General features: G+C 33.5%; 1 protein-coding gene across 8 annotated transcripts in view; it reads left to right on the forward strand.

Moving 5' to 3' along the window:
- The window catches only part of LOC134536118 (pantothenate kinase 3), a 34,622-nt gene that overhangs the window by 7,677 nt on the left and 14,554 nt on the right, over positions 1-12,391 (forward strand). For 2 of the 8 annotated variants that reach the window (XM_063375692.1, XM_063375698.1), the window contains exons 1-9: positions 89-218; positions 753-919; positions 3,237-3,415; positions 3,911-4,084; positions 4,666-4,833; positions 6,158-6,234; positions 6,975-7,151; positions 8,014-8,149; positions 10,060-10,173. In XM_063375692.1, the coding sequence (XP_063231762.1) occupies positions 802-919; positions 3,237-3,415; positions 3,911-4,084; positions 4,666-4,833; positions 6,158-6,234; positions 6,975-7,151; positions 8,014-8,149; positions 10,060-10,173 (1,143 nt within the window). In that variant the 5' untranslated portion in view covers positions 89-218; positions 753-801. Of the gene's footprint in view, positions 1-88; positions 219-270; positions 520-752; positions 920-3,236; positions 3,416-3,910; positions 4,085-4,665; positions 4,834-6,157; positions 6,235-6,974; positions 7,152-8,013; positions 8,150-10,059; positions 10,174-12,391 lie in introns of those variants that run through there. The other 6 variants (XM_063375693.1, XM_063375700.1, XM_063375697.1 and 3 more) reach the window with 4 other exon arrangements.

Genomic DNA, 12,391 nt, shown 5'->3' on the forward strand with positions numbered 1-12,391 from the left:
ACTATTATTATACCTATATTATTGGAATACGTACATTTATTTACGGTATTTCCGTGTCCTTGAAAATTATGTTGGCAACAGATGTTTTGAAATTGGTAGACCTAGTAAATGTTTTTATTTAATTTTAGTTTGTGTCAAGAAGGATAGACAACTGCGAGGTTTTGAAGTAAGCTGTTTTTGTGCATATTTATTTGTACCGAAGGGTATTATGCATTTTGGTAAGCTATTCACATTATCTTTGTGGATTGTATTTTTCAAATTTCTTGTTAATGTAATTGCATTGGTATTTTTTAACCGGGCCAATAGGTTTATATGACTAGGCCAAGGATTGGTCAAGGTCTAGTGATTTGAATTAATTCGATGTATTGCAAGTTTGTGACTCAGCATTTGTTAGCTGTTACGTTTTGGTCGGACGATTGAAACGTCAATCTACTTATTAGTATGGTCACTACCTCAGAGTGCATGGAGGATTCAGTTTCAGAAGTGGAATAATCCACTAAGACTTTGGTTTGGGTTATGGTAAAGGTCAAGGTTTGCTGTTGATAATGATCAAGATAGTACTTAGTGTGATTTTTAATGTTTTTACTTTTATTAGTAGGTAGATAAAATTTTGAACATAGCAATTTTTATACTGCCCTAAATTTCAGGAATGTTATGTTGATTTCATTTTTTGCATTCTTGAAATTAAGTTTAAGACTTTAATTTTATTTTGAATATTTTTATATCTTATATTCAGTGAATTCTTGTTTCAGCTTTTTACATTATACATTTGACCAGCATACAAACGTTCAGTAATGCATAATGGGGCCACATGGTAATAAGAACTATTCCTGCAGCAACATCATGGCAAGTTGCAGCAATGAACACATCTTAGCAAATGGATTTGAAAATGGCATGGGGGATACTGATGAATCTCCACGTAAGTATGTTAAAATGTACAGAAATACAGGAAAATGAGCTCGTGTTGATTACCATTAGCACTATTATTGGATATGAAACTCAAAACATCATTAGTGAGTTTAAAGTGAAGCATGGTTCATATTTACACTTTATCATGGGCTTGTTTTTAGGCAAATAATATCATGTAATATTTTGTGTCAAGTACTGTATGCTCTCAAAAAATATTAGAAACTTTTTTTTCAATATCTGTTTCATAAATGTTTCAGTATGAAACATATTTAAATATTTAATCTCATGAAACATGTTTGGATGTATACAAAACTTGGAAGTATCGTTTCACAAAAAATAACTACTTAAAAATAACTTTAAGACCCCAAATGTTTATCACATTAATGTTTTGATATTCATTAAAACTATTTATTTATTTTTTATAGTTTATTCCTGCCTTTTGATATTTTTGTGCATGTAAAGGATATTGGACAGATCATGTTATACTAAATATCACTGCTACAATGAGAATAAATTAAATAAAAAATATTTCTTCTTTTTTTCTGTTTTCTGGAATTGAAAATGTTTTTGTTTTTACAGTAAGTGAATACAATATTTATTGATTACAACACATATTCAGAGCAATTAACTTAACATTACTAAGCATATATTCAAAAGAGAGAAAACTTTTCTTGGGTGAAAAGTCATTTTGAAATGAAGTAAATATTTTCAAAATAATTTAATTTCCTGGCAGTCATAGTGTGAGATCATATTTCACACAGCTGCCATCTCGTGGTGTTTTTACTTCTCAAACTGTTAGACATTTCTTTTAAGCAAAGGACAATTTACATTCAAAATAGCTTGTTGGTATAGCTTCAGTGAAATATTGGGTAATTGTTCTGTATCATGTATCCAAGTTTATCCCAATTAATGTTAGCCATGACTTTCTTAAACCTTGTGTAGTATCGAGAGAAGCTAGGGGCAAAGTGTAAGGAGGAAAGTTTTGAGTCTGCAGTAGAGGGAGCGAAGGGCATAAATCCCAGTAGTCAAGTGGAGGTATTGCCATGGATGATACATGCTGCGTTATTACTAGCGCTTCACTTGAAGTGTTGCATGTTTCTTGAATGTACAGGAAGGAACCTTCTGTTTTCCTTTCTGATACAATTCACTACCATGCACACTACCTGTCCCTCGTTTGGTCTGAGATCTCAGGATATTATTATTGTAATAATTTTTGTTTGTGAAGGTATTATAGTAATTTTTCAGTCAGTAGTCTATTTTTCACATTGAGGGGTTGTATCACCCTGAACCAGTATTAACTCTCGCATGCTGTGGCCACTGAAATTGTGAGAAATGGCCCAGATTTCTGGTACAAGATGTTCCAATTGGATTAATACTTGCCATATTCAGTGTCTTAATTTTTATTTTTAATGATGATACATCAAAATTTAATGGTTTGAAAGGGCATTTGGCAGTGGTAAGAAGTGTAAATTAGAATTGTTTGGCTGGTGCAACTTTTGTGTTGCTATCTGCAGCTACAATTGGAAATAAAGCCATTTTTTAACTTTCTTTAATGACATTTAAACTTTAAAAGTGGGAAAAAGAACCGAAATGCTATTTAATTTGGGACAGCAAGCATGCTGTGTTAGCAATTTTGCCAGATTATCGGATATCAAAATATTTTTAATGGGAATACCAGAGAAAAACTAATGTACAGTACAATGGTTTTAAAACAAGTCAAATAGGCTGTTTTATTGAAAGAAAAAATACAGATGAGCGTTAGGATTCTCCAAAAAATCATTATGTATACATAGGTACCTGTGAAATATAATTGGTTATAAAACAGGGAACACTGTACTGAAATGAAAACTGACAGTAACATTGAACTATGAGGGAACTAAAAATGCAGCCAGTACAGTAATGTGACAGAGCCAGAATCCACTCCAAAAAAAATCTGAATGCAAGCAGCTCTATTGGTGCTGGATTAAAGAACGTGCTGTGTCAGAGAATACCTTATTAAAGACCATTCACTGTGTTTAATTATATTGTGATATTGCAAAATTATTAGAATATAATCTGAAATGTAAAAATCACAAATTTTATTTATTTTAAACAGCCCCACAGCTGGTCTTTATGTATGTATTTTTTTTTTAACCAGTGGTCTTTAGTTTAATTTATTATTGTTTAACTGCCAGCCTATATTTTACTAGCTGATTTTTTTTTGCCTAAATTTGATAGTTTATTTCTGCAGTAAAAATATCTTGCCTTTTATTTGGGTATTTCAGAAACGTTTGGTGATGTGAATGCTTTGTCGAGTAAACATTAGTGACTGTGCGAGTGGTTTCTAGCAATGCCGTGGTTCGGGATGGATATTGGCGGCACCCTCTGCAAGCTCGTGTACTTTGAGCCCAAAGACATCACTCCCGACGAGGCTGACGCCGAAGTGGAGACTTTGAAGAACATCAGGCGGTACCTCACAAAGAACTCCGCCTACGGCAAGACTGGGCATCGAGATATTTACCTGCAGGTACTTGTCCGCTTGCTGAGCGTGGTTGCTTTCGTGTTGATTCACACGAGAGCTGGCCGATGTGTCGAGTGTTACATCCTCGCAGTTGGACGAGCCAGTACAGTGGAAGGCCTTTCATCTGGCACGTTGGGGCAACTGTCGTGCCGGGTCTTTAAAAATCAAAATAGTTTTAACAGGAAAATGTGAAATGTAACCCTCCAGAAAACGGGAAACGCTGTACTGAAAGGAAAACTGACTGTAACTATGTACTCTGAGGGAACTAAAAACGCAGGCATGAACCCTGAGGGTCGGGGTCAAAAGCTGAGATCCACCCGTAAAAATCTGAATGTGAACAGCCCAATTGACACCAGATGACATTATGTACCGAACCATAGAATTCAGGATTAAATACTTTTCACTGCATTAAATGATTTTTTGTGGAGTTTATTTAGTAACACATAATTTCAGTAATGACTAAAAAAAGCATCTTCGATCAGTTTTCTTTTTCTGTTGCAGATGGATAATGTAATTATACGACAAAGATGTGGAACGCTACATTTTGTTAGATTCCCCACGTGTGAAATGGGCAATTTCCTTGCTCTCGCCAAGTCGAAAGGGATGGCTACGCTTGTCACAACTGTGTTTGCTACTGGTGGGGGAGCTTTCAAATTCGAAGAAAACTTCAGGAAGGTGAGTTTTAGTTTTATTGCTGTACGCACTAATACTGCAAAAATACATAATGTCTTAATGGCAAGGATGTTAATTCATATTTTTCTTGACAGAGGCTGAATCCATAATGAGGTTTTAAAAATGTGTGATGAAACATGACTGCATTTTGGTTGCATGTTGAGCTTTTTCAGCATGTGCTGTGAATTTTAGTGTTTCATTGATTATGTGACTGGTGTTTTTTAATACCATCTCTTGTAAGAATATCACCGGAAATCATTTTTCCAGTGTTTGTATGTGTGTGAAACAGGTGATCTGACATTCTTCTTACTATTTGGGAGAGTTGAAGTGGTTTAAAAATATATATGATACTAGTACTCAACCCAAGAGACTTTACCGCAATCACTTTGACCATAGGCAATGTTGCACTTTTGAAATCAAACTTGAAGCAAATGCAATGTTAAAATGGTTCATGTACCTTTTACAATATGTCAGCTTGTAAGTTGGTCTGTTACTGATGTGTTTTGTTTGATTGGTTATTTTTATTTTCCTTAGACTTATAACCAGAATATAATTTTTTTGAAACACTTTGGATGTTGTTACAGGAGGTTAACTTGAAGCTGGCCAAGTGTGACGAGTTGGACTCCCTCATCAGGGGAATGCTCTACGTGGAGGCAAACAACCCACACGAGTTTTATTACTGGGCAAACCCCACAGAAGAAGAGAAGTGTGTGAAGAGGTGTTTCGACTTCAGCAATCCGTACCCTTTCATTGTGAGTTTCACCTCGCATTCTTCCAAGTGACTGAGCAGTCTCTTATGCATTATGTGTAAACTAGTTAGTTGTAACGTGCCTAAGGTGCCTGTTGAAAAATGATGAATATAACAAACAATTTAATATACACAAAATATTTACTAAAATTTCAATCTATTTTAATTTTGTGCAAATGAAAATTATTTCTGATACATATAATATTAAAAAGTATTTAAAAAAAAATTGTTTTTAAAGAGAACCTCTTGAAAAACTACATTGCGTGTGAATCGTCTCATTCAATAATCTTTAATGAATTATAACGACATACGTAATCAAAATTGATTTTCAGTGATAAATTTAATATTTATTCAATTTGCGAAGTTAATGAGTCAAACTAGAAAAGTAAAAGAATGATTAATATCTCACAAATAAAATGAAAGCTCTTCTTTAAATTTGAATGCCATCTTCTGGTGAAAAATTCAAATGCACTTCTTAAAGGATATAAAAAAAATATGAAAGTGTTTCGTTGCTGGGTGTAAAACGGCAAGTACGGCTACCTGCAGAGTGACGGCCTCTGACTCCTAGTGGGCGACTTCCCGTTGCACGCTGGCATTTTGCTGGTAGCCGCTATCTCGCAGCGTTACGCCATCATTAAGTCAGTGATGAGCGTAAATATATACATGATTACTATTGAACTGCTGAAGTAGCAAGCATGCAAATGCCCATTCTAAACAACATGTATACCCAAGGTTAGTTGTTTACTGCACCATTGAGCAGAAGTCACAGAATTATGGTTTAAACATAATCCTGTTTTTTTTTTGTTTTTTTTGTTTTTTTATCTTTATAAATTTTTTTTTACAAAACACACTAAAATAGCTAAATGAAAATGGCCACTGCAAAGGTAAAGGATTAAATAAATTTTTAAGTGTTTTTATTGGAAAAAGTAATCTAGTAAGGTTTGTATCCTAAAACATTACTAAATTAAAATTATAAATTTGTGTGTTTAGAAATTTGTACTAGGTACTTATAAATATAAATGAAGGACATATTTTCAGCAAAGAGTCTCCCAGCCAAGGTACCAATGTATAAGGTAAGCTAATTTACTCACCCAAGATCCTACTTCCACTTCAAACAAAAAAAAAATTAAATTGTTTAAATTATGTTTAGGCGATACACAAAAAAAACAACCTTGCTGGATATACTAAAATGTCCATGCAGTATTACAAAAAAATTTTAAATGAGTATGTTACAAAATTTCTTGTTCATTGAACATTTTGAGTGCTTTATTTTCTGTAAAAAAAAATCGTATTTTGTTTTGGTACTGTATTCTAGTTTGTGATTTCAGCTTGTCAACATTGGCTCAGGTGTCAGTGTTCTTGCGGTTTATGGACCAAATAATTACAGAAGAGTATCCGGTACAAGGTAGGAATTATAGTTTATCTTTTTTTATATTGGAAAAATTATGTTTCAATGACCAGATAGTGTTGGTCCCAGTTTTTAAGTTACTGCTAAGTTTACTTAAAATAATCGTGCAGAATTACTGAAGACTTGAAATTGTTCCCCTGCTTTTTCTTCTTGCTCTGTCAAAAACTATATTAATTTAATTATTAAACTTACTTTACTAAGGTGCAGGTTACAAATGTCATGAAACTCATGAAACAGTTACAAAACTGAAGGACTGGTCACCAAAATTACGAAAAAGTCCCTAAATAAACAGTAATTTATTGTGCTTGAAATCACAAAACTTTAATTTTCAGCAACTTTTTGGTAACTTACCTTTGTTTTTTTTTTTTTTTTGACACCCCGATTCTGTTTATAGTCCCACATTAAACGTAAATAGTTCGAGACTGTTTACTTAAATAATTGTGAAAATATTCTCTGAAAAGATTTTAAGCAAGTATCTGCATGTTGTATCTAAGATGTATTATGTTTTATTTTTCGTATCTTGTAGATATAAAAAAAATTGTTATAAGAAAGTTTTACTTGAAAAGTAGGGTAATTTGTTAACCAGGTATTTGTGGACATCAGTTTATCTTGAAAGCAAACATCTTGAAGTGTTAAGCTTGTCACAGTTCATGCTTCTTGGTATCAGCTTGGCGGGGTGGACCGGTGAGATGGGGAGACAGGGTGCAGCTGCCTGCTAGGGGTGTCCCTCGGTGCAGCCTCGGCGGCGGGACGTTCCTGGGGCTGTGCTCCCTCCTCACCGGCTGCAGCTCCTTCGAGGAGGCCATCGAGTTGGCCACGGGCGGGGACAACACTCGAGTCGACAAGCTGGTCAGGGACATATACGGCGGCGACTACGAGAGGTTCGGCCTGCCGGGCGACTTGGTCGCCAGCAGGTAATGGCTTTTTTTTTTTTTTTTTTTTTTTTTTAAACTGGCTTTTACAATCAAATATGCAGAACAGCTGCTTTCAGGAGCGAGAAATAATCTACCTGTAGGAAAAATAATTATTCTACTGTAAATATTAATATACATAAACACAACACAGTAAAATGTTAAACTCTAGAAATATCAGTATTATGGAAGTGCTTGATGAATAATTTCGTTGATCTTCAATGTTGCATTTTGCAAACAAAGTTTTACTTCTGGGAGTGAAACTCTTTATCAACCAGGTGTTCTCTATTCATGTGACACGTGGTCATCAAGTGGTATTTATCTGTCAGCTTTGGAAGACAGGCAACAACAAAAATACATTCCGTTTCGTCAAATATACAAAGTTGGAATCGCAACGTTAAATCGTAAGGCATTATAAAAATGAGAAAGCAGATTTTATTTCCTGAATGTAGTCCATGTAGTCTATGTTTCCACATAGTTTAGGAGAGAAATGTTTAATTTTTTAGTTAACTTATTTGTTAAATACCTAAGTACATTATATTAAAGTTTAACTATTGAGCTTCTAAAATAACCATCTCCTCTTCAGAGTACCGAGTTGAAAATTTACTTTCAGAATCATAGTGACAAGCCCTTTGAGTTTTGATCTAAAATTATTTCTTTGAATGCTGCTCACAAGTTTGTAAGTGCAGTATGTTTATTCAGTGAAATTTGAATTTGTATTGTTAAATACATAGTGTGAAATTTTAAAAATTAAAATAATTTTTTTTTTTTTTCATTTTTGAGTTCTTTATTTAGGCAGAAGTACAGAACTTATTGTTTCAGTTTGCCATTTTGTGACATGTGTTAGTTTTCTGGCTGTGTTCAGCTTCGGACAAATGAACTCTGAAGAGAAGCGAGCGTCCGTCTCGAAAGAAGACTTGGCCCGAGCAACTCTCGTAACCATCACCAACAACATTGGCTCCATAGCTCGCATGTGCGCCTTGAACGAGAATATTGAGAAGGTGCACTTTACTTTACCTATTCTTTAACTTTGTGAGAAAATGTTGGCTGAAATTTTCAAAGAATATGCTCTTTATAACTTCCTACAACATTTGTTTCAATGATGATTTTTTTTTACTGATAAATAAATTTAAATTTAGCGTAAAAATGAAGTTGTTTGTTTGTTTGATATAATGTCACGAGAAAGATGGGAGTTCTGTTCTATTGATTGCACCAAATCCAAGTATTACCTGGAAATCAAGTTTTTAGTGTGGAATATATTCACTAAAAAAACTTATGCTTTTTACCATTTAAAACCAAATTGTTTGAAGAATTCTTGGAAAGGTTCATAGTTAGTGGGTTAAATTTGTAGTGATACTATTTTTAGAATCACATGACACAACATTATACATATGTAAATCTGTAGTAACGTGTATTATTTCTTTATTTTCTAATAGATTTTTATATTTTTCTGATATTTTTACAGTTAAGAATCAAAAATATTTGAAATATATATATATGAAAGCTGTTGTATATCACATTGTGTTACTATCAACAGTTAGTTTAAAAATCATCACTGTACAATTTTAATGGAGTTCGTACTTTGTTAAAATGTATGAATGGGCCCAATCGTAACTACCAGGAGTTAAATTTAACATACTTGCACATAAACAGCTGAATGATTTAACTTATGACTGCAGAATAATCTTAATCCAAATTTTTGAAGTTGAAAATTTGTGAATAGTAAACACTTAGCAACGACCACAAACAAATATTTGTTCAAGAAATTCATAACTATATTGTGTAAAAATTTACATGAAATGTGGATTTCCATTTCACAGACCCATTTACGTTAACTTTGTTTTTATAATTTTAAAACTGTCATAAAAATGTAAGAATTTTTTTTTCCAATATTATTATTATTATTGTTTTTGTTCTTTAGTAACAGTTATTATTCCTAACACAATTACAGTCATGACTTCTGATAAAAATGAAAAGGAGGAAAAAAAATGCTTTGGCGCACATTTCTGAGTTAGACTAAATCTTTCTATTCTCAATGCATTATTTACTGATACAACTTGCGACAAACACATCTTCGCTACTAAAACAAATTAACTACTTTATTTCTATTAGGTTCCTCTCTTAGGATACTATTCACTGCTCTTAAATCCTAGTGATTGCTTTAAACTCATGGTTCTTATCACATAAATCATAATTTCGTATTTGCCAACACCAAAACCTTGTTAACACAATTTCCATTATATTTATATTGCATTAACATTCTTTCAACAAATTACTTTATATTCAAACTCTACGTCTAACATAGTTACTCTGTAACCACAGGTGATTTTAACGTCTCCTTCCTCTTAAACATTTTTGTTGTTCCGAAAGGAATCACTTCTACATGTAACTATTGATATTCCTACTGCACCATGTACCAATCTAACAACTTCAATTTTCTTCCAACTCCTATTTTATTTGGCCATGTTCAATGACATATTATTTTGGTACCTTTTTTTTTTTTTCATTCATCAAAACATTATCAGTGACACAGTATGCCATAACTACTAAATCCAAATTTATGTCCACATTCTAGTTGTTAATACATAATACGTAGTACATTATTACTCTTATTAGACATAATAGTGTGTGGCTGTTTTACTTTAGCTTTTAGCTGTGAGAAACATGCATCTTCAAAGTTTTATGTTTTTCTTAATGTAATTTCGGTAGTACCTACATACATTGTTTGAATCCTGCTCCAACATTACTCAATTTATGACACTCATAGTCCATATGAAATTGGTTCTAAGCCCACTATTATCTGGAGTTCCAGTTGCCTTTGGCCAAGCTTGTAAAACCTTTAAATTTTACATCAACTTTGTTGCTAGTACATTAATGTTGGATTAAAGTACTTAATACGTAATTTTGGCAGGTGGTGTTTGTCGGTAATTTCCTGAGGGTCAACCCGATCTCCATGAAACTGCTAGCCCATGCCATGGACTACTGGTCAAAAGGAACGATGAAGGCACTCTTCCTAGAACACGAGGTATTTTGCCCGATCTGCTATTGACAGGTGTTGTGATTTTGTACGAGGCCCTAGGCTTTTTTGCCTTTCTGCAGCTTCTAGGCTCAATCTCACACAGAGTTGGTTAACTATTTTTTTTGTGTTTCCTGTTACAAAATTTCTCTGTGAATTTATCCTAAGGGCCTCCCTTGAATGCGTTGTTATGTCTCAAATGTTGTTATCAGATATGTATTAAACATTATTTACGAACTGTAAAAGGTTGCACAAAAGATCATAATTATGAACACTTACGTGGCTTATTATCGTTATCAAATAATAACCAGTAAATATTAGTTAATAATAGGCCTGTGCGATGCTTCGACTAAGCGAATCAATCGAAGCTCTTTTTTTATATTTGATTTGACTTTGCCAGGAAATTTGCTATTCGTTTTATATGAAGCTTTGGTTGTGATGCAAAGCTTCACTTCTGATGTGAAGCTAGCTTTAAAACATGGAAGCCTGAGGTTTTCTCCTGAAAATATTTAGTAATTTTTTTTTTTTTTTTATGTTCTGCAGAAATAAAGTTGTTTACTTAAAAAAGTAAAATGTGGCACTCAAGTTCGCTTTTATGAATGCCCAGATTTAATATTATGGTTGGTTTATCATTTTTATTGAATGGTGTTATGCCTAGGGCCCAATTGGTTAATCACTTAATCAGTTCAAACATTGCAAATGTTAAAATATTATTTTTTTCTACAATCCAGTATTTTATAAAATAAGTGTAATGCAGTCTTGCTGAGAATAATAATCACAGTTCGCTTAGAGTGTTTTAAACACTCAATTGAATATTTGCTTCGCATCAAAAAACTAGTATTTGCCTAGGCCTAGTTCATAAAATTTGAGACTTAACATGAAATATGAGAGAACTATCGTAATAAAGTTACATGAAAAGCCAAAAGTAGTAATAACAATAAAATTAAATAACTTACTCTGCGTGTGATACTGAGCCTTTACTTTATACACTTTTTATATACAGTGAAACCTCATTAATACAAACCTGAAGGGGAGTAAAATATTTCAGTTTGTAATAACGAGGTTCATATTAATGAGGTTCTTGAGCCAATAGGTAGAATAAGAACTCGATAAGAAATATTGAATTCCTACATGTCAGAGCACTAAAAATGTGGAATATTATTATTGTAATAGAAACTAGATATTGACATGCACACTAACAAAATACACTTAGAAGCAATTTTAATAGTTTTAATAAAATATACTATAACAGACTGATAATTAGTATACATATACGTATGTATGTATTCTTATTTAATTTGCTTCCAAAGTTTTGACAAAAATGATTAACATTTACCGTACAGTTAATTGCTGTTGAGTGTATAGCAATTCTTATGCAAAGTATGCAAGATATATTTACATAGGTTTAAAAAAATCATTAATTTTTTTCTGGACACACTTATCTCTGTAAATATCATTTACAGCAGAACATATCTTCTCAAATCCTGCAATCAAGTCAATTGGCACATCACTTGCAGCAAGTACATTTTCCAGTGTACGCAAAGCACTGATTGTGTCACTTTTGCTTGGAAGTTTATGCACTACCTCACCATTGTCGTCATCACCATCATTATCCTGACTTGTACCACCCTCACAAAGTGACTGTACAGCGTCAGCCGTTGGTGTTTCCTGTAATCCTCGTGAACCAACAAGATCTTCTGCAGTTAATCTTGCACTGGTGTACACACTGTCATCAATATGAACAAACTCATTGAAGTCATTATCAACTTGCACATGTTCTTTTAACTCTTGCCAATCCTCTAAAGGTTGATCACAGTCAGGTTCTTCAACAGTTTGCTGGCCAAAACCACTTTTTGCAAAGCAATGCACAATTGTCTTTTGGCTGATGCTGTCCCACGACATGGCTATACTGCGGATAGCATCCAAAACTGACCATCTAGGAAGCTCAGTCTTTCCTTTTTCACACTGCCTGATAAGGTATTTCACCAAGCGCTGTCTGTAGTTTCTTTTGAAGCACTGTATTATACCTTGGTCGAGTGGTTGTGTCACACTTGTTGTATTTGGTAGCAAGAAGAGTAAGGTAATGTTTTCCAACTTCATACCATGAGCAGTATGTGCAGCACAGTTGTCCAACAATAACAAAATTTTGCGATTTAGAGTCGCCATTTTCCTGTCCAATTTTAACAACCACAACTGGAAAATTTTTGTGGTGACCCAAGCCTTACTG

This window comes from Bacillus rossius, chromosome 10, assembly GCF_032445375.1.
Source record: "Bacillus rossius redtenbacheri isolate Brsri chromosome 10, Brsri_v3, whole genome shotgun sequence".
Lineage (NCBI taxonomy): Eukaryota > Metazoa > Arthropoda > Insecta > Phasmatodea > Bacillidae > Bacillus > Bacillus rossius.